The following is a 23,435-nucleotide window of genomic DNA, read 5'->3' as shown; positions in this document are numbered from 1 at the left end:
GGGATGTATGGAATATCGTGACTTGTGAGCTTCGTCCATAATAAATGTGCGAAGATCATCACGATTGGGGATCGATCCATAACCAGTTCAAAAAGTAAAACAGACCATTGGGTTTAGTTTCAAGTTGGGTTTCAGCACCACACGGAATCTCGTCATACATATTGCCTTCGGTGACGGATTCGTGTTGAGCATCGAGAACACGCTTTTCGAGATCATTTTGAACAAGAACACAAGTAAGAAATATCGATTTGAATGGCTTCTTACGACTGAGAGCGTCGGCCACGACATTCGCCTTTCCAGGATGATAGCGAATTTCGCATTCGTAGTCGCTAAGCAACTCGGCCCATCGACGTTGTCTCATATTGAGTTTCTTTTTGGTCAAAAATGTGTTGGAGACTCTTGTGATTGGTAAATACCACACACTTCGTACCATAGAGGTAATGTCTCCAAATCTTCATGGAAAATACGACAACACCAAGTTCAAGATCATGCATCGTATAATTTTTCTCGTGAACCTTGAGTTGTCTCGAAACGTAAGCGATAACCTTGCCTCGTTTCATGAGAACGCAACCAAGACCTTGGTTAGAAGCGTCGCAGAAAACGATAAAATCTTCATTTCCTTCCGGAAGAGCAAGGATAGGAGCATTGCAAAGCATGTCCTTAAGAGTTTCAAAGGCTTCTTCTTGCTTTGACCCCCACACAAAGGTTTCACCTTTGTGGGTTAAAGCGGTGAGGGGCAATGCGATCTTGGAAAAGTTATGAATGAAACGACGGTAATAACCCGCCAAACCGAGAAAAGAACGAACTTCGGTGGGAGTCGTAGGTGGCTTCCAATTTTTAACAGCTTCGATCTTTGCAGAATCAACATGAATACCCTTTTCGTTAACAATGTGGCCCAAAAACTGAACTTCTTTCAACCAAAACTCGCACTTAGAAAACTTGGCATACAATTGCTCCTTTCGAAGCAGATCAAAAATGGTATGGAGATGATTTTTGTGGTCGCTTTCGGATTTCGAATAGATCAAAATTTCATCGATGAAAACAATAACGAACTTATCCAAATAAGGTTTACAAACACGGTTCATGAGGTCCATAAACACCGCGGGTGCGTTTGTCAACCCAAAAGGCATAACACAGAACTCGTAATGACCATAACTAGTAAGAAAGGCAGTCTTGGCGATGTCATCATCACTAACTCGGAGTTGATGATAACTCGAAATTAAGAAATACTATAACAACATCGTAAAATTTTTAAATATGGTTTAAATCATAATACAAAACTTTGGATAGTCAAAATAACGCTCCAAATGAAACTCCGATAAGGGCATTTATATATAGGATGTACCAGCGGCGTATCCACCATGTCCTTATCATTTCTACATTTGTACCGTTATCTCAACTACCTTCAGTTATCTATTATGACACACAATCTTACGCATCAGGCTTTCCATGCGAGGACATCGATAATTATGTTCCGGACCATAATTATTTTCGTCGTCGGATGGTCCACATGATTCCTCCCATCGTGTGGATTTACAAAGCGTTTGATTAAAACATGACTTTGAGGAAACAAAAATTTTAAGGAGTTTTAAATTCATCACACTAGAAAATCAACAATGCATAAATCAATTTCAAAGGTTGTAGTGGATTTAAATAAAGAAATGTCTAAGACACCGTAAGGATATAAATATTTAAAAATTTAAGAAGGGTAGTTTATAAATAGTTAAGTTTAATGGAGGTAAAGAAATAAGATATAAGTAGGCTTCAATAAACAATCTATCTAATCCAAAGAAACTTTATTTATTAGATAGAAGATAAATAGTCCAAATGGGATATAATCCAATGCCATAAAGAGGCGTTACAAAACGTAATTAATAAAAGACGAGGTAAATTAAGATAAGTAAGGAAAACAAAAAAAAGTCTTCGGGTTTTTGAGTAGATTAATTGACGTGTCTTGAGGCACTATGGGGAGTTGCAGGAGTAGGAGCACTTGAGATAGGTTTATTCGGCATTGCTTGGAAAAACTGGAGCTTGAAGGGTTTGCAAGAGAGTTGTTTAGTGGAAATATGTCTAGTAAACTTGAGCTTGTGATTGCGAGGTTTGGTAGTGTTGGGTTAAGTAAGGTTGACCTTGATTGATGAGAGGAGCTTGAGGGACATGAGGATGATGGGTTTGAGCCTGGTAAGCATGGGTCAAGTAGTATGGTGTAGCCGTAGATTGGGCTTGATGAGCTTGGGTAAGTTGAGGGCACGCATTACGAAGGTGATTTGGGTTTCCACAATGGTATCAACCACATGTGTTAGGAACACTGGGTTGAGCAAGAGGGGTAGGTTGTTGCGGGACAGCTTGTGCAGTAGGCGGGACATGGCATGTGTTAACACGATGGCCATAACGGTTACATTGGGTGCAGCGACGACATAGGGATTTAACCGAGTGATGACGGTTACAAATCGAACATAACGGAAAAGGACCGAGGTAAGGTTTCTTGTTTGAGAAGACTTGCGGGTGAGTAGGACTTGTTGTAGCAAGGTTTTTACGTTTCTTGTTGTGAGGATGAGTGGAGGTAGATGGTTTGTAGTCATTAGCAGAGGTATTAGTGGGAGAAGTTGAATGCACTGATGTTTTGAATTTGGGTCACTATCCTAGGGATCGCAGCAATTTTCTTTGGCGATACAAGCAGCCATACGGTGGTCACGTGAGCCAGATGAACGTTGATGACGACGGTGATTTCTGAGTGACGACATTCTACGGGAAAATAAGAGTAAAGGTTTATGAGTTGGGGATCATATGTGTAAATATTTGTGAGGAAACGAAGTTAGTTGAAAATATTAAGTTTCTGTTAGGTTAGTTTCACACAAAAAAAATATAACGAAATGCATCTAGGGACGTTGGCCTCCCATGAGCTTTCCATGGCAATTTGAATGGCCCAACAATAATTAACGAAAACAAATGTGAGTTGGACAGCCCATGAGCGTTACATGGCAATTTGGTTGTCCCAACTAATTAACGAATTATCGATGCAATAGAGTTTTTCGGCCCGATAAGCGTCTTTAGCCGACCAAACTAAATAACGAACTATCGAATCAAAATATGGGTAGTCTGAGTATCCGACAAAAATACGAAACAAGTTAACAGATGGATGGTCGGGATTCCCGACTAACCACTTGAAATAACGTAAAAACCATAATCGAAGGTTACCGAATTTAAGCCACGAAATCACCGTGAATTCGGTTTAAAAAAATGTATATAGGAGTGTAACCACTAGTGTGGTTACGGTTGACAGCTTAGGGTGTCGGTCATATGGCATCATGGGTCTCGCTCGGGTCCATAGGGTTGAGTACCGTGGTCAGGTTATCACCAAGGTAAGGATTATCGTCTTACCTTTGGTTCTTGGAACCGTTTTGCCAATGCCCAACTCACAGTTTCTCTCCCTTTTTCTTATGATAGGGACATGCCATATAACCTAGCCCTAAGGAGAACGAGTGAAAACAACAGGTGAGAATTCTTAAGGAATTTCCCGCAATTAAAAAGCAATCTAATATTGATTTTAAATTTTAAATAAAAATTTAAAGTTTTGAGGCATAGCCTCGGAACAGTGCGTGTGTGCATGACAATAATATAATAAGAAAACTTATCAACTAAGGGAAAGCAGTAACAATCAACTAGAATACGTAAGGTAAGCAGATAAGCACGTATAGGGCTCCTAAACATGTGTCTAATGCAATCTCTAACGACCTATCTTAAACCTTCGGCTCTAATACCAATCTGTCACAACCCAACCTACGGCGGAAATGCCGGGGCGTGGACTGATTGTCACAGCTCGCAAGGTTACTATCACACACAATTATTAAAATTCAAATATCTATTTATTCAATTCAAATAACATCATTATTCATTACAAGAAGGAATTCAAAGTAAACAAAACATCAAGCAATTTAAATGAACATTCATAGTCTCAAAAATAAACTCTTCTAGCATAAGTCCTTAAAATAATTCTTTTAAGTCCACACTTCACATCAAACGATAACCTGCATATGCGTTGAAAATAATATAGTTTGTCAACACGAGGTTGAGTGAGCAACACACCAGTTCAGTTTACATATATAATAAACTACGTAGCTGCAACGAGTCAAAAGAGATTAACAAATCAACCAATGGGCAAATAAAATGAGATGTCGAAAAGCACAAAGCTAAATCGACTAGCGTATGATCATACTATTTTCTGAGATTATGCTGGACCTCTCCGAATGCGGTTCACATTGAGCACATAAACATATAGCAAGTATGGCATGAGATTAGTTAACACATAAGACAAACGATTGCAGTTTTGTGTATAGATAAATGTGAAGATATACTAAGTTACGCATATGTCCCCAAAACATTATAAAAATGAGTAAAAAGGGGGAATGTGGTACTCACCTCAAAGATGAACGAGGATGATTAAGGTGACGAGAATGAGGAAAAAGGTTCACACGCGAACGTTAGGGCCTATGAGAAACGAGAATAACCGGACATGCTAAGTATAAGATTAAACTAGATAATTAATAACAAAGAAATATTATTTTAACATTTTATTTATAAGGATTTATTATTAAATTATATTTTTGAATTAAGAAAACATAATAAAATATTATTTTTAGTTTTATAACGAAAATTACTTGATTTATATATAAATATATATTTATGAAAATGTTAGTTTTTAAGTATCTTTATATAAGTGAAAACATGTCTTAGAGAATACATATATATGAAAAACGAGTGTTATAAAGGTCGGTTTTTAGTTTAAACAATCTTAAGTAATCATTAATATTAATAATATAATTATAAAACCCAAAAAAAAGAAGAAAACGGGTTCAGTGGGGATTGAACCCGTGACCCGAGTTTGATACACATACAACCCAATCATATGAGCTGCAAGTTCAGATTGCATAAAACCCAGATCGTCTAAATATAACAGATTCCGATTTTGCCCCTTTAGCCAAGAACCCTAGCAAATTCAATTAACCCGATTCGTTTACGTTTGATTAAAACAGGTTTAGGGTTAATGATGAACACGGTTTCGCGATTTAAACCCTATGTTTAGTTACCTCAGATGACGAACAGAAGAGGGAGAACGGCGATGAACAGGGCCGGCGCTAGTATGGTGATGAACGAGTATCAAAAGATCGAATGCATTCAATTATTTATCGGGGTTTTGTGTCACGTTATACGGAAGGTATACTCACAGTTAATTGCAATAATACCAACGTTTACGCGGTCATAGCTGTTAATGGGTGTCGGTTAGGTCAAAAAAAGGAAAAACGAGTAAGCCGAGTCTAATTGGCTTAAATGGGTTGACGGTGAGGCCGCGCCTAACATAATTAGACGATTTCCAGATCATTACATTGATTATAAACGGATTTGGACGGTTAATTGATTGATTGTTTGATTCGGGTACAAGAAAACCCGTTTAAACAATGATATGGGTATGGGTTAACTAGATAATGGAAATGGGTTATAATATAATTTACATACAGGCCCCTCAAGTTTGGAGATGGACACAGAATGGAGTTTATGTTTTGGGTTAAAAGTGTCAACGTTAAATAGTTTAAATATAAATATAATAATAATTTATAACTTGATATATGCGGAAATTTATTAAAGATAAAACCCGGACCCGTAAATGGGTCGGGTAACGGTTACAAATGATATAGCGGGAAAACCTGAATTGTTACATCAACCGCTCAAACCCTTGCTTGTAAGTTGAATAGTGAATTTGCGTACATATATCTCCATTAAACGAACCCACAATGAATCACTCTAATCTCTTCTAGTTCGTTTACAAGGAGAGTGGAGCAAGAACGGCATGAAAACACTAATCGTTTTCATTTAATATTTATTCAATTTTTTTAAATGATTAATAAGTTTAAATCGTGAACTTAAACATGAACCAAACAGTTAGTAACAATTCGTTTTGGTTATGTTTTGATTTTCAATGGTTCGGTCTCGGTTGTGGATGATCCAAAACCATTATTAACTATTTGGTTTACGATTTAACCTAAAAACTATCAAAACTGAACCGTAAACACTCATACTCTAAAACACAAACAACAAACATCCATGTACCAACAACCGTACAAATGGTGAAAGAGTGAAATAATAAAGTCCATTTAAGACATAGGAGAATCTATGCCCCGACAAAGTTGAGACAAATATTTCATACCCTAAAAATTCATAACCATAATCCTTCATCCGCAACAGCTCATATCGTAGACCATGTCATTAGAGAGGTGCTACTCTAGCAAATCATGTCTCATTTATTCATCTCAAGTTAATTTGGGTCTCCCTCCACTTCTCATCCCCTTTACATTATACATGTAGAAAAAAAATAATAAACCTAGCTAGGAACTAGAGAATATATCATTAACTACATGCATGACCTCATCATGTATTATACATTCGTAATTAATTATACTGTAAACATAGAATGGTGTGGTAATTACGAAATTGAGAGGAAAAAAATTCAACACAACAAGATGGAAAATGTGTTTTACTCCTCTATGTATTACTTAACTTAACACGCAGTCACACAGCAATTGAAAAGTGTTTGAAAATATTGGAGACAAAAACATAATTCAACATTCACCATCTGCAGCACTCTCTCTCCCTTATCACAATCAATTTTCAAACATTCACTTGATTCATTCTAAATAGCATCTGATTCACTCATAAGATTTTTGATTTCGCCTTATTATCATTCGATTCGGGCTCGTTGTTTAGGGTTTTAATTTTCTTGATGGAAGATTACATGGGCCAGAATAGTGGCAGCAGTAATACACCTACAGGCACAACTTTCTTCTATGGAGGATCGGTTGTTGCTCCTGATACCACTTGCTTGTATGTACCTGGAGGCTATCAATATCATCATCAACCCGTAGTAAAGATCGAAAGCGGTGGCACCCATAACGCTATGAATGAAGATGATCAAGCTCTAAAAGCTAAGATAATTTCTCATCCTCACTATTCCAACTTACTTCAAGCGTACATGGATTGCCAAAAGGTTAACTAAATACTTATTTAATCAATAAATAAAATGACTTGTTAAAGATCATATAATTTAAAGTATTAATTTGTTATATATATATGTATAGGTGGGAGCCCCACCGGAAGTTTTGGAGAGGCTGACCGCGGTAAGGCTAGAGTACGAGGCTCGACAACGAGCTAATAGTGGCTGCGAAGACCCCGAGCTCGATCAGTTCATGGTACGTACACCCGGATCCGTGAAATCTTTTTCTGAAAGAATTTTTTTTACTGCCCGGGACTTGAACTCAAACTATTTTGGGTGTTTAGAGACTTTGTCTCAGTCACTGGACCACCAACCCCAGGACGCAGGACGCCTGGATCTGTGAATTAATATATGTTGATCGATATGGGTTTGGATTCTTAAACTTATGATAATTTTGATAATTATTAGGAAGCATATTATGACATGTTAATCAAGTATAAAGAGGAGCTCACAAGACCAATCCAAGAAGCTATGGAATTCATGCGACGGATCGAATCTCAGCTTTCCACACTTACGATCTCATCCTCTTCGTCCTCCGCAAATGCTGATCGGATCTTTGTCTCTCAGGGTAACTCCATTTTTGTTCTCCATTTCTGCATAAATTAATGTCATTTATTGTTTGTGTTTGGTTTTATTTTCTTTTTAGTGTTATTATAAGAAATGTATTTTGTCCCTTCTAAATTTTATTTAATAACAAGTGTAGGAAAAGGTAAAGAAACTGGGAGTTTGTTTACTGTCAAGTTTTGGCCTGTCCATATTTCTATCATTCATTGTTCTCTGCGGTTGAAGAAAAAAAAATCTGACCAATTTATTATTAAGCCGCAGGAGAAAAAATAAAAACCCTAATTAATAATCACGAGTGTATAGAGTATTGGGTAATGTATACCCTTCAATAAAAAACAATATAATTCTTATTAGATAATAAATATGGATTATTTTAAGAGAATTTTAATATGAATTTATACAATTAAAATAACCTCCAATACTTGAGTGAACTTTTCTGAGACGGAATATTAACCGTCCATAATGATTTTGACACTTTATGTCTGACTCATCCAGTAACACCGTCAACGAGGAAATCCTCTACTGTGTGAAAGAAAACTCTTAAATCAAATTTTGAACATTAGACCTGAAGAGGTATGTACCCGCCTTAACATCGAGCGGGGCGGGTCAACCCACAAGATATAGACAAGAGGCTTGAAATCAAGATATCATGAAGGCACAAAGCCAAAACCTATGCGCATGGCGCATATCACATATGCTCACGCATATCACATATGCTCACGCATCACATGTGCTCACGCATCACATGTGCTCACGCATCACATATGCTCACGCGTATCACATGCTCACGCACCATATATGCTCATGCATATCACATCTGCGCGTGGCGCATATCACATGCTCACGCATCATATATGCTCACGCATATCACATCTGCGCGTGGCGCATCTGCGCGTGGCGCATATTACATATGCTTGCGCATATCACATCTGCGCATGAAACATCTGCGCGTGAGAATAAAGAGAAGACCTCGCGCATCCTCAGGATAGGCGCATATCACACATGCACATAATCAACCTCGTCCTTATCCAAATCAGGATAAGGACAACCTTGATTGTGCTCGTCAGACAACCTTCCAGAAGGTATCCTTTAAGGAATAAGAATGTGCTGATGTTGACAGCTGCCAATGAAAGGTGGACAACTCAGCAAAACCCATGTGCTACCACGTGATTGCACATGGGTCAGGTGAAATACCTGGGTCAGAGAATAATCAATGAAAAAGCACCAGGTGTCCTAAGGACACGTGGCGCAAAGCAATAGGAGGAGGCCAAAAAGGCCCTAATGGGATCTGAGCCCAATCATTGGAAACCCTAACACTATAAATACCACACCACCTCCACAAGGGGAGGTAAGCAAGAAAATACATTCCAATTCCTTACTCACTCTCAGATTATTATTATCTTCTCCTACAATCTCTTATTCTCACACCGGAGGGTTACCCCAAAGAGGACCCCTCTGTCCCTTTCTGAGGGGTAAGTTCACGGTGCTGCTCGTTTTGTAGGTGGAAGAATTCATACTCCGGAGAACCATTGGTGAAATAGCATACTCATACCCGAGGAAAGTTGATCGTCTACCAGTGAGTCGATCCACGTTTCTTCATTGGCGCCATCACCTGTTACAACGGCAACAAAATCACCATCTCATCAGTTCTCTCTGAAAAACTTCACCATGGTTTCTGGTGTTCGAAACAGCGATCAAGTTCTGGAGGATATTGATCTTGAGGATGTTAATGAGGGACAGCAGTTTCTGAGGGTGCCGCGTGATTCTGCGCGCACCACCAGTAACCATCCCTTCATCACAACTCCTCATAGCCTGACTGAAACTCCTCCAGACGATCTCACGTTCCAAAATCTGACTGGCGCGAAACAAAAAGGACCAATGGGTCCAGAAGTTGAAACCAATGACCCTAAAGAATGGCTCATAAACGAACAACGACGTTTAATGGACAAATACAATGAGCTGGTCAAACACAAAAAGTTAGCCGACTTAACACAAAGGCTCGCGTTTGATAAGCAAACCATTCTAGGAACAACAAAAAGGGCGCGCGCGCCGGAAGATGGTCACTCTGTTCACACTGAACACGCTGATTTTAGTGATGAAGAAGTGCACAACATGAGGAAGACGCGAGATACTTATGCAGGAGGCTCACAGCTCCGCGCGCACATGAACATAGCGCCTGGAGCTAAAGCCGATATGGATCTGTACACACCGTACAACCCACCAGCGAGAGGGCAAGTGGACGTAACCACACCATACAGGCCAGCCATCTTGGTGAAGCATTCAAAATTCACTGAGCGCATCGCGAAGGCTCCCATTCAGCACAAAAACAAGATGCCAAGTGGTTTGGGCAAGTACGACGGCACAACAGATCCAGACGATTTCTTACAAGGTTTTTACAACACTGGAAACCTAGAAAGCTGGACGATGCCAACATGGTGTCACATGTTTGCTCGCTGCCTCACGGGCGCAGCGCGTGTCTGGTTCGAAAGCTTGCCGACTGGACAAATCGATGGGTTCGAAGAGCTATTGGAGAAGTTCCAGGCTCACTTCGTACAGCAGCGCAGACACGCGCGCGACCCCGATGACATCATGCACTGCGTGCGCAGGAATGATGAAACCATTGAAGACTACATAACCCGTTTCAATCAGGAATCTCTTGCAATTCGAGGTATCACTGAGCAACTCTTGCGCGTGGCCTTTATACAAGGTGAGCGCAGTGATCAACTCCGCAGAGCTCTCGTGAGCAGAGATGGCATGCCAACCACTTGGGCCAAGCTAACGGAAGCATCGCGAGTCTTCGCGCGAAATGAAAAACAAATTGCCCAAGATAGAGCAAGAGATAGAGGGCATCAAACAGAAGTGCCGCGCAACAATGAAAGGAGGGGCAAACAGAACTCCGTATGGTCTAGGTTGCAACAAACCAGTTTTTCTCCCGCAGAAAAGCAGGCGCAACCAAGCTCACCCCAGCCTCAAAAAGACATTCGTAATCGCGGAGAAAGTGACAAGAGGGAAGGCGGCAGAGAGCCTAACAGACCCCTACCAAGAATATGGACTCCCCTCACTAAAACGCATTCACAACTGTTAAGCACAGAGAGTGTCCAGTTTAAAAGCCCCAAGCCATTACTCCACAAGGGACCATCAAACAGTGGCAAGTATTGTGAGTTTCACAAGTCCACAGGGCACAACACCGATGCATGCCACCATTTGAAGGATGCGATTGAAAGAGATGTGAAATCAGGCAAGTTGGCTCACCTGGTGAAAAACCCAAGACCAGAGAATGAACAACCAGATGGAGCCTCAGCCAGCAAAAAGTTCAAAAGAATCTGTGTAGCCGAGGGAGGAAGGCAAGGGCAAAGATCGAGAAAGAGAAGCGCGCAAGTCCAAGGAGATTGGCGCGAGCAACAAGTAATCTTCCCAAGAATCAGGGGAGGCCCGTCTATCAGCAGTCCTCTAGTCATCACTACACACATTGCTCATTATGAAGTGTCAAAAGTCCTGGTGGACACTGGCAGTGAATCAGACATTATGTATGAGCAATGTTTCAGGAAGTTGGATCCAGCAGACCAAGCAAGGCTCGAAATTGTGAATGCACCAATCTCGGGTGTTTCAAATGAAATCATTCACCCCCTAGGTCAGATACAATTTGAACTAACTATGGGGGATGAGAAACACAAGCGAGCCGAAATTGTCAACTTCTTGGTCTTGCCCACCACTTCATGCCACAATATGATCTTGGGTAGAGGAACGATTGCTCAATTCAACGCCATACCGTCACCAGCGCACGGCGCGCTGGGGTTCCCAACACCAACAGGTGTAACATTTGTATACCGAGATCATTTGTGCGCAGTGACAAGTATACCGAGGGAAGGGAGAATGAAACTTCCAATGGCAAACAACGCGCCAGAGGAATGGATTCTCAACCCAAAATTCCCAGAGCAAACAATCACAATTGGAGCTACGATATCAGACGACACAAGGTTGAGAATGAAAAGATTGCTCACAACGTATATGTCGGTCTTCACGTGGCAGCATTCTGATATGACTGGGGTTTCGCGAGACCTGGCGCAACATTCTCTCAACACCTTCAAGTCTGTAGAGCCAATTGCTCAAAAGAAGAGAGTCATAGGGGATGAGAAGGCAAAGGCCATGAATGAGCAAGTAGAAGATCTACTGCGCGCAAATATCATCCGCCCAATACGATACCAAACATGGGTAGCCAATCCTGTGATGGTAAAGAAGAGCAACGGGTCATGGAGGATGTGCATTGATTTCAAGGACCTCAACAAAGCATGTTCAAAAGATTGTTACCCCCTCCCAAACATTGACGCGAAGGTGGACTCTGTGGCGCCATTTAAGCTCAAATGTTTCCTGGACGCCTACAAGGGCTATCACCAAATTCAAATGGCACCACAAGACGAGGACAAGACTGCCTTCAGAACTGACAAGGGTGTTTTTTGTTACACAAAAATGCCCTTTGGTTTGAAGAATACAGGAGCCACCTACCAAAGACTCATGGATGCGGTTTTCAACGAGCAAATTGGAAGAAACCTAGAAGTCTACGTGGATGATTTGGTGATTAAAAGCAGGGAGGAAAAACAAATGCTCAAAGACATCAAAGAAACCATTTGGCGCCTAAAGGAAGTAAACATGAAGCTCAACCCGAGCAAATGCACATTCGGCGTAGAAGAAGGGAAATTTCTAGGTGTAATGGTCACCAAGGATGGTTTCAGGGTGAACCCAGAGAAGGTGGAGGCTATCCTTGACATGCCCTCACCATCCACCATGAAGGAAGTTCAAAAGTTGAATGGTAGATTGGTATCAATTAACAGGTTCCTAGCGAACCATGCAAGCAAATCTACCCCATTTGTTAACACATTGAGAAATTGCCTAAAGAAAAGCCAATTCAAGTGGACGCCTGAGGCCGAGCAAGCTTTCAGTGAGATAAAAGAATGTCTGATAAATCTGCCTGCGCTCACAGCTCCACTTCCTGGTGAAACTCTAACATTGTACCTGTCAGCAGGAGAGCGCGCCATCGGCGCAGTGTTGTTGGTGGATCGCAAGGGAATCCAAACACCAATCTATTATGTGAGTCGGGTGCTGACAGATCCTGAGACGCGCTACTCCATCATGGAAAAGTTAGTTTTGTCACTAACACACGCGTCGCGCAAGCTTCATAGATATTTCAATGGTCATCCTATTGAAGTTCTGACTGGTTACAACATCCAGCAAGTCTTGCGGCGTCCCGCGCTCTCAGGAAGGCTGACAAAATAGGCGCTGGAATTAGGAGAGCACACGATCGCCTATAAGCCCCGTCCAGCAATAAAGGGACAAGTCTTAGCTGGTTTCATCGTAGAAATCCCTGAAGGAAAAATTGAAGAGGCTCAGCGCGAGGTAGACCCTCCGCAAGCCAATAATGAAAAAAATGTTTGGAGATTATTCACTGATGGAGCTTCAAACAATGAAGGGTCCGGCGCAGGCCTCAAGCTGGTGGATCCAGAAAGTCATCAGTATACTTACGCAATCAGGTTGGATTTCAAGAGCACCAACAATGAAGCTGAGTATGAAGCCCTGCTGGCTGGTCTGCGCATCGCGCACAAGTTCGGAGTTAAAAAGCTAGAGGCCCATGTTGATTCATACTTGGTAGCAGCACAGGTCAATGGCCTTTATGATGCCAAGGAGAACACCATGCCTCTGTATCTAGAGCAGGCGAGAAAACTCATCGAGCAATTTGACTTCTTCAGAATCATACATATTCCGCGCAGTGAAAACAAGTCTGCCGACGCGCTGAGTAAGATGGCATCAACCAGCTTCGATCACTTTGGCAAAGATGTCAGGGTGGAAGTAATGAGCAACCCGTCGGTGGGAGCGAAGTCTGTCCTTGTAATTCATACAACACCTTCATCATGGATAACTCCATTAATGGAATTCTTGAAGGAGGGAAAGATACCGGACGATCGCGCACAGGCGAGGAAGATAAGACACAAGTCGCAGAACTACGAACTGCTTGATGGTACGTTATATCGACGCTCTTATCTTGGACCGCTCATGAAATGCCTAGATGCCGAGAAAGCAAGCTATGTGATCAGAGAGATACACGAAGGAATCTGTGGAATACATGCTGGCCCGCGCATGGTGGTTGCCAAGGCAATGAGCGCAGGTTACTATTGGCCAGGCATGTACTTGGACGCGTTAAAAGAGATCCAAAAATGCAAAGCGTGTCAGAGCTATGCGCCAAACACCATGCGGCCAAAGAACAACTTGATTCCGGTGACCTCCGCATGGCCTTTCCACAAATGGGCAATCGATATTGTGGGTCCCCTACCACAAGCGCAAGGGCGAGTAAAATTTTTGGTAGTGGCAGTAGACTATTTCACAAAATGGGTTGAAGCCAAGCCACTAGCAAAAATCACAGCCGAGGCGATGAAGCAATTTATTTGGGGCCACATCATATGCCGTTTTGGCCTGCCCATGGAAATTGTGAGCGACAATGGCAAACAATTCACCGACAGGAAGATATCCAGTTGGCTCAAGGAATTGCGCATCAACCAAATCTTCACTTCAGTATACCACCCTCAGGGGAATGGCCAAGTGGAGCGCGCGAACCAAAGCTTGCTGAATGGGATGAAGAAAAGGTTGGAGGGAGAATCCCATTCATGGGTCGAGGAGCTACCTAATGTCCTGTGGGCGCACAGGACATTAAGCAAAACCAGCAATGGCGAATCCCCGTTTAGCCTAACCTATGGAACGGAGGCTATGATTCCAGCAGAAATTGGATGCCCATCCCATAGAGTGCTCATGATGAGTAAGATTGATAACGAGCACGAAAGGAGGTTGGATCTCAACTTACTTGAAGGGCGCAGAGAGGCGGCTATCATCAGTGAAGCCAAATACAAGAAAAAACTAGAAAAATATTACAATCAACGCGTGAAAGAATGCCACTTCAAGAAGAACGATTTTGTCCTTCGGAACAATGAAGCTAGCCGCGCAATACCTCCGGGAAAAATGTCCCCCAACTGGGAGGGACCTTATCAAGTCTCGGAAGAATTGGGAAAAGGCGCATACACTTTAAAAGATTTGAATGGAAAGAAGATCCCGCGCGCATGGAACGCAGCACAGCTTAGAAAATGTTTCATGTAAAAATTGTCAAGTTTGTAATCAAGGCTTTTTAAGCCATTATGAATAATGATAAGCGCTATTTTCTCTTAATGTGTGTTCTATTACCTTTTGCATACATGTTTCACACTTCCCTTTATTAATTTTGAGCAATATGACAACATTGTATTGACATCAAAACTAAAAATAAAACGAAGTAAAACATACATGCGCGAGCTTCAAGCTCAAACGCGTTAACGAGTTTTAACTCTAAAACGTCAGGGCCTTAGCCCAATAATATGAGCCTTAGCTCAGGGCCTTAGCCCAATAATACGAGCCTTAGCTCAAATCACTCACAACATCCATCCTACATGCTGCGCAGCTAGACCATAAAAATACCTAAGCACAACTAAGGCAAAGCACATGCCAAAACATAGTTGTTAAGGTCTTAGGTCGAGGTCGCGCATGGAATTGTAATGGATATCAGAGTAACACATACTGACACGTAAAGGCTAAAAAACTCATAATTCCCTATAATAAATGCGCGATAACGTCGCGCAAAAGAGGAATAATGAAACGCCAAGGCACGTGTCAGCATAGTCAGGATATTGCAAAATCAGTTAAAATATGACAAGGATTAAGTAAAATAATTTCCTTACAACCTTGTTCAAATTTCAACGTGCAAGCATATCTTATATTCAACAAGCAAACATGCAATATAAAGAGATGAATGGGGAATGCGCAAGATGCGAATAAGGGAAAAACAAAATTTCATTCCAAAACATAGAAGTTTACAAATTTACAAAATGATGAGATACAAACTACAAATAAAAAAAAAAACATGAAGGGCTTCTCAAGTCTCTATATCAACGTCAGCCTCTTCATCGCCCTCATCATTACCTCCCTCAGCATCTGGCGCAGCCCGCTCCTCGTCATCTCCAAACTTGCCATAGTCAAGCTGTTCGTCTTGAATGGAGTCGTCATCTATCACAATAGTGTCAGGAGCGGGTCCTTTGGCCACGCCAGAGCCGCTAGCAGAGGCAGCATTGCCCGCGCCATCATCGCCGCCACCAGCCCCTTCACACTCGTCAAGTAATTTCTTTAGAGCGCCGAGATCGGGCTGGTCAGCAAGCGAGGCTATCTGCAAATCATAAGGAAAAGTATGAGTACAAAAAGACTAGGAAAATAAGTCAAGGTAAACTCATTAAGGTTAAAATACCTGCTCAAGGATGGGAATGAGAGTATTCAAATACTTCTCCTCCACCTCGACCATGTCAGCGCAGACAACGTCGAGCTGATAAGGGTAGTCGGATGGGTTCTTCTTCAGCATGCTATATTCACAGCCATCCTTAAACCCTTCAGCTCGACCCACCAAGCGCGAGGCAGCGTTGCAATCCATCACAAGGGTCTGAAACTCGTCTGAGTATTTCATCGCATAAGCGCAACGAGTCATACCCTGTGAGACTAGCCATTGGCGATCCTGCGCGAGGGAAGAAACAGACGTCTCAAGAGCAGGAATCTGAGAGTTTAATAACTCAACAGTTTCCTTGGTCTGTTTTAGCTCTTCTCTGTCGGACGCTGCTGCCGCCAAGGCCTCATTCCTTTCCGCTCGCGCAGCATCGAGCTCTTCTTGGCCAGACGCTGCCGTCGCCAGGGCTTCATCCTTCTCTGCCTGCGCGGCCTCAAGCTCTTTCTTCAGGCGCGCAACCTCACTCTCTAATAAAGATTTGTCAGTGATAGCCTGCACAAGAGTTTGATCACGCGCCTCTGCATCTAGCTCCAAATCGCGCACTCGCCGCGCGTACTTGGCCGCATCCGCCTCTGCTGCCTGCAGCTTCTCCCGCGCAGCCTGCAGCTCATGCCCGCGCTTCACGAAGGCAGCGTTGGCACTTGCTCGGTTCTCGCTGAGTTCTGCTTGGAGTTTCTCAGCTCTCTCTCGAGCGTCAGAAAGATTCCAAGCAGATACCTTAGCCTCTTGCTTGGCCTCCGCAAGAGCATCATGCACCTTTACATAATCATAGCGAAGCTCTTGGGAGGCAGCAAAGAACGCAGACCCAGCAAAAAGATGGTCATTGAGCAAGTCCACGCGAGCGCGGTCCTCCTGAAACCTCCTTTCAGCTGGAGGCACAGAGTGAGCCCAGAAGTCTTCACACACACCCATGGACTGAAATGAGCTATTCTCAGTAATATTCCATCTCGGGCGGTATATGTGATCGGCTTCCTGCAAACACAAAACAACGTTCTAGTCATCTAAACACTAATATGGAAGTCCGCGCAGCGGAGCAAAACGAACTTATACATGCGGAGAGCAAGCAGAAAAGTCAGCGCCAGCCCCACGAGAAGGCTGCGCCACGAAATCTCGTGGCGCTACAGGGCTTGCGCGGCCACCATCGGAGTCTTCAAAATTGACCTCCTCATCATCCTCTGTAACAGGTCTTTTCTCCTGCGACTTGGAAAAATCAAAACCAGTCTCGCGAGGAGGGCTGCGCGCAGGAGGAGATGAGGGAGGTCTCGACGCCGCTAGATCAGCGCGTAAAACAGTCTCATGCTCCTTAGTAATCCCAATGAGGGGAGATTCAGTGCTTGTAGGAGCAGGAGCAGAACCAACGGCGCTGGCGCCGGCGCCAACAGTGCCGCCAGCAGCTTGTGTGCCAGCTATAATTCCTATGAAAAAACCAACAAAAAGAAATGATTCATGACTTGATCTAAAAGAAAAAAGTCAGAAAATAAAAGCGCAATATATACCTTGGCGCACCGCCGTTCGCGAGTTAAACATCGCCATGAAGTCCATTTTCCCCCTTTTCGAGGGTAAAACAGGGGACTTCAAAGCAACCTTCGGCGCAGCCTCGGTACCTTGCTGCGCCTGAGGTTGATCCACCAAGGTCGCCGGCTCTACAAACATTTGAGTGAGCAAAGATTCATTAATAACTCTATCGGAATCACGCTCATAAAACTACAAAGTATAAACAAAGTATACCTGTTGGAGAAGAGGAAACAGCAGGCGCAGCGCCGCTTCCCTTTTCCGCCGCGCGAAGAGAGGAGGTGGCGGCACCATACCTCGTGTGGACAGGAGGACTGCCCACACCTAGAGGCAAGGAAGACGAGGAAAACTTGAAGGTAAACCCCTTGGTTTTCTCAAGTCCCTTCGCTTGGGTAGGAGGATCCCGAGCAACAGGGGCATCATTTTTCTTCTGTTTTTTACTGGCCCCTGCGCCAGTTTTCCCTTTAGCTTTACGCTTGAGTTGTGGCACCTCAGCTTCCTCCTCCACCTCCTCTTCCGCAAGCTCCAGCTCATAATTCTCGAGCGCATCTACAATACGTGCAACAGAAATGTTAACCAAATTTGGTATTCTAAAGGCATAAACATAAGTACAAAGGCCTACCAGGCGCATCGCTGTCAAAGCAAAATCCCAAATCAACAGTGATGAACATATCATCGAAGCGATCGGGGAAACCAACTTCCCCAGCGCCCAGCGCGACAGAGCCACCCTCCATATGCTCATCATAGGCGGCGTGGACGTACTCCTTGCTTACTGCATAAAACAAGACAAATGATATCAGCAAAACGAATTACATTCGCGCAGAAATAATGCAATGAGCTAATAACTCACATAAGCCATCAACTTGGATAACAGGCTCAGTCGCGCTGTCGGTCCACCTCTTGCTCATACCAACCCCCACCAGCGCCTCCTGGCAAATATTCTTGGCGGGGGATGGTTCAGCGGTCAACTTATTAACCCATGCGCCAGTTGGGTTTTTAAGAACATTCTCATCCGCGGGCGCAGAAGTGATCGCGCGCATGGTCATGCGGATGGGAACCACACCAGCCTTAATATAAAAAAATTTCTCAGACCAGTCATGAAGGCTTTTGAAGGAAACAGTGCAGCACTTGACCTTCTGACTGCGAGGAACGAATGAGAACCAAGAATCTTGGATTTTTGGCTTATAAAAATATTGAAAGCGCCGAGGGGTGGGCTCCTCGCGCTGAGCTTTGCACATGAACTCAAAATGAGTCATGCGCACAAGTCCAAAAGGATGGACTTGGGATATGTGAATCCCATGAAATTGAAGCAGCGCACCCATAAACCTTGTCATCGGGAGACGAAGGTTGCAGTGAGTGAAAAAATGGCAGTATAAGGAGATATAGCCGGTGGGCGGATCCGCCGCCGTTTGCCCGGCCGCCGGGAGCAGACAGCCGTACTCAGGGAGAAAACCCTGAGAGGCGATGAGACTGTCGAAATCAGACTGTCTCAATTTGCAGGGAATCTCATCCCACCTCTTCACTGTCTTGCCCTTCCCCACCTCCTCCGACGAGGCCTCGGCAGCCCGTTTTCCCTTGCCGGTCTTCTTCAAAGTGGACATGACTAATGATTTTACACGGCGTTTGCTGGGGGAGATTGTGGTGTCTGGGTTATCAGACATACAACTGTGAATCAAACAGAGGTTACTTCAAGAACGGAAATCTGGAAGCAAAAGACAGGCCCTTAATCGGAATAAAAATGGAAGGAAAGAAAAAGCTCTGAAATAACAATGAAGATGAAGAATAATAACTCAAAAGGCTTGCTTTTATAGGCCCAGGAGAGAGAGAAACAGGTACTGATCAGAGTTCACGCGCCCCCACTCGCAGGTGCAGGCCAACGCGAGCGCGACACGTGTTCCTGACACTGTGAGGGGACATGAAAGGGAACGAAACAGGTACTGATCAGAGTTCACGCGCCCCCGCTCGCAGGTGCAGGCCAACACGAGCGCGACACGTGTTCCTGACACTGTGTGAGGGGACATGAAAGGCAACTATAGCACCTCGAGCACACGAAAAGTCTGACACATGTCTCCATCTCTGACTCATGTCAGCACCAACCAACCACGTACATGGACGATTCATTTCAACCAAAATGATAGAATTTCGCGCAACGATGAGAAATAAAAAAGGAAAAGACAAACCCTATTAAAAGAGAAAACTATTAAGTCTAATATCTATCTTACCTCGCTCGCGCGAGACAATACACACATTAGACTGGGGGGGCTTGAAGAGGTATGTACCCGCCTTAACATCGAGTGGGGCTGGTCAACCCACAAGATATAGACAAGAGGCTTGAAATCAAGATATCATGAAGGCACAAAGCCAAAACCTATGCGCATGGCGCATATCACATATGCTCACGCATCACATATACTCACGCATATCACATGTGCTCACGCATCACATATGCTCACGCGTATCACATGCTCACGCACCATATATGCTCACGCATATCACATCTGCGCGTGGCGCATCTGCGCGTGGCACATATCACATGCTCACGCATCATATATGCTCACGCATATCACATCTGCGCGTGGCGCATCTGCGCGTGGCGCATATTACATATGCTTGCGCATATCACATCTGCGCATGAAACATCTGCGCGTGAGAATAAAGAGAAGACCTCGCGCATCCTCAGGATAGGCGCATATCACACATGCACATAATCAACCTCGTCCTTATCCAAATCAGGATAAGGACAACCTTGATTGTGCTCGTCAGACAACCTTCCAGAAGGTATCCTTTAAGGAATAAGAATATGCTGATGTTGACAGCTGCCAATGAAAGGTGGACAACTCAGCAAAACCCATGTGCTACCACGTGATTGCACATGGGTCAGGTGAAATACCTGGGTCAGAGAATAATCAATGAAAAAGCACCAGGTGTCCTAAGGACACGTGGCGCAAAGCAATAGGAGGAGGCCAAAAAGGCCCTAATGGGATCTGAGCCCAATCATTGGAAACCCTAACACTATAAATACCACACCACCTCCACAAGGGGAGGTAAGCAAGAAAATACATTCCAATTCCTTACTCACTCTCAGATTATTATTATCTTCTCCTACAATCTCTTATTCTCACACCGGAGGGTTATCCCAAAGAGGACCCCTCTGTCCCTTTCTGAGGGGTAAGTTCACGGTGCTGCTCGTTTTGTAGGTGGAAGAATTCATACTCCGGAGAACCATCGGTGAAATAGCATACTCATACCCGAGGAAAGTTGATCGTCTATCAGTGAGTCGATCCACGTTTCTTTAAGACCTTAAGAATTTCAAGCCTTAACCATAACCCTATGTTATTGGATTAGAAGACCATATGCATTGTTAAACTATTAAAATAAATATTTTTGTTTATGTAATCTCTTACTTCATACGTAACTCGAGAGAATGGAAACATCTGGTCATTGTCTTCCAGTTCCAAATTGTATGTGCGGGAGCATTTTGTAACCTTTTTAGGCTAGTGCTATAATCTTTTGAAGATTAAATCATTCTTTTGTGTGGGAATATTTTTGAGGGACTTTGAAAACTGCAGTGGCCAGGCATAGGATGCTGTTCATTTCAGTGCTAGCTACTCCATGTTCATGTTCCCAGTGTCTTTAACACTTTAAATTATTTTCATTTTATTTCTTTGATTTTTGTTGTCTTATCCTACCAGTGTCTTTATCACCTTTTCTTGTGATATGTTACACTTAACACTCACATTGTACGTGTGCTTTAATAAGTTTTGATACACTGTTCCTGTGTTGGTCAATCCAATAACATGATTGTCTCTACATATATAATACATATTATTGATCATAAATGCTTGAAAAGATGTGCTCAACTGCGCAATAAGCATGTTTGAGCTAGCATCTAATGAACTGGATATTCTTATTTTATTTTGCTTTATCTTTGTTGTTAATTTATGTGATTTAATGACACCAGTATCGAGCTGGGAGTCTCACTGAAAGCAGTCTTTCTATCCCTACATGGTAGAGGTAAGGTTATCTAAATCTTACCTTCCTTAAACCCTACCATAGCTTTACTATTGGTGGGATTACTGGGTACAATGATGATGATAAATGACACATTGACATCAGTAGGCTAGCGCTAGAACTTAGTCGATAAATTCCTGGCAAATATAATTACAATTTTACAAAAGTAATACCACTGGAGTACCGGGAGCTTTCATTTAAGTGAGATATGGGCAACGCCGTCTTTAAAGGATTTGTTAAAAGATGCGTGACACTAATAATCAATTTTCATTACAAGCTCAACAATCTTTACCCACAGACATAACCAAGAACATAGTACACTGTAAGAAAGATGCTGAATACAAAAATAACAAATTAAAACCGAAGAGTTTTAAGCTACAAACTTCAGCACCAAATTAAGAAAAAAGAAGCAACACCACGAACTTAATTCATCGACCACCAAAAGGCCATCAACTGTTTGCCAACCTTTAATAAATGTTTATGAATATCGATATTTATCAAGGATCGATATCATGTTTATTAAGCTGATTTTCCAAAACTTTGGCAATTATCTTGCGTTGGCAACCAAGAAAAATATGAAAACATTATATGATTAGTTTTGAATACAATACCTAAGAATTCTTTTGGTTATGGTTCTAGATGACAAAGAAGCAATGCAGAATTTGAAACCCATTTTTTTTATTTTGAGACATACCACTTAACCACAAGAATGTTTGGGGACTTCCATTTATTTGTCAAATGAAATTTACTGGTTGATATCACTTAACGCATGCGTGTTAATTTTATGTGTATGATATAATGCAAATTTAACATTTATTTGTCAATTTTATTTTGATTGTGCATGAGCAGATGATAGTAAATGTGAGGTGAATGGTTCCTCAGAAGAAGAACACGAAAACACAAGTGGTGGGGAAACAGAAGTTGATCCACGAGCTGAAGATCGTGAGCTAAAGAATCACTTGTTGAGAAAATATAGTGGTTATCTAAGTAGTCTGAAGCAAGAACTATCCAAGAAAAAAAAGAAAGGTAAACTACCCAAAGAAGCTAGACAAAAGCTTTTAAGCTGGTGGGAGTTGCATTACAAGTGGCCCTATCCTTCGGTATGTACGTACGTGTCTAGATCTTTTATATTTTAGATTGGCTTCGATCAGTCATATGATGATATGCATCTTCGAATCAAGTTTCATCCTTTGGCATAGTTTAGACTATGAGGACGAAAAGTGCAACGCGCATGTACCCAATATTGCGGCATCATCTAAATATGCATCTGCTAATGTCTAATGTGAACCTATTTGTATCCTACAGTTTGCAACTAATGAATTTTTATTCATCTTCTCTTTGAACAATAATGATACAGGAGTCAGAGAAGGTAGCCTTGGCAGAATTAACAGGTTTGGACCAAAAGCAAATAAATAACTGGTTCATCAACCAAAGAAAAAGACATTGGAAGCCTTCTGAGGACATGCAGTTTATGGTCATGGATGGGCTTCATCCACAGAATGTTGCTACTGCTACTGCTCTTTATATGGATGGTCACAACTACATTGGTGATGGTCCTTACAGATTAGGACCTTGAGCTGAATGATTACAGTCACATCTCATCGGTACCTATCATACGTATATTCGTTTTCTAGCCATTTTCATGCACTTTTGTTGAAACTATATGAAAGCGCATATAGTTTGTGTGTCTTGTTGCTATTATTATTTGTATTTTTATATTCAGGCCTGTTATGTTCTTGGAAAACCCTCAACACCATGGGAGCTATATATCGTTGCATCAGGCACAACCTGCTTATGCTTATATGTATCATTTTGTCAATAGCAATATGGTGTTCTTTAAATTGTGTAAATTTTATTTATAACAATGATATATGTTGTGTTGTTGATAACAGGAATGATTATTTGTTAAGGTCATTGGAGTAGTCTTTGCCTTTCTTTTTCTTAATCAATAGTTTAACAATG

The 23,435-nt window shown here is 42.4% G+C and overlaps 1 protein-coding gene across 1 annotated transcript; it reads left to right on the top strand.

Moving 5' to 3' along the window:
• The first annotated feature begins 6,571 nt into the window (after nucleotides 1-6,571).
• On the top strand, nucleotides 6,572-23,383 carry LOC143594353 (homeobox protein knotted-1-like 2). Its single transcript, XM_077073680.1, has 5 exons — nucleotides 6,572-7,039; nucleotides 7,131-7,241; nucleotides 7,454-7,613; nucleotides 22,323-22,573; nucleotides 22,831-23,383. Exons 1-5 carry the CDS (start codon nucleotides 6,776-6,778, stop codon nucleotides 23,047-23,049), a joined length of 1,005 nt encoding a protein of 334 aa, XP_076929795.1. The 5' UTR covers nucleotides 6,572-6,775; the 3' UTR covers nucleotides 23,050-23,383.
• Nucleotides 23,384-23,435: the final 52 nt, after the last annotated feature.

Source organism: Bidens hawaiensis, unplaced genomic scaffold (assembly GCF_021521415.1).
Source record: "Bidens hawaiensis isolate Kalapana, Puna unplaced genomic scaffold, B.hawaiensis_p1.1 tig00043534_1, whole genome shotgun sequence".
In the NCBI taxonomy this organism is placed as follows: domain Eukaryota; kingdom Viridiplantae; phylum Streptophyta; class Magnoliopsida; order Asterales; family Asteraceae; genus Bidens; species Bidens hawaiensis.
This window is presented reverse-complemented; position numbering and strand designations above follow the sequence as displayed.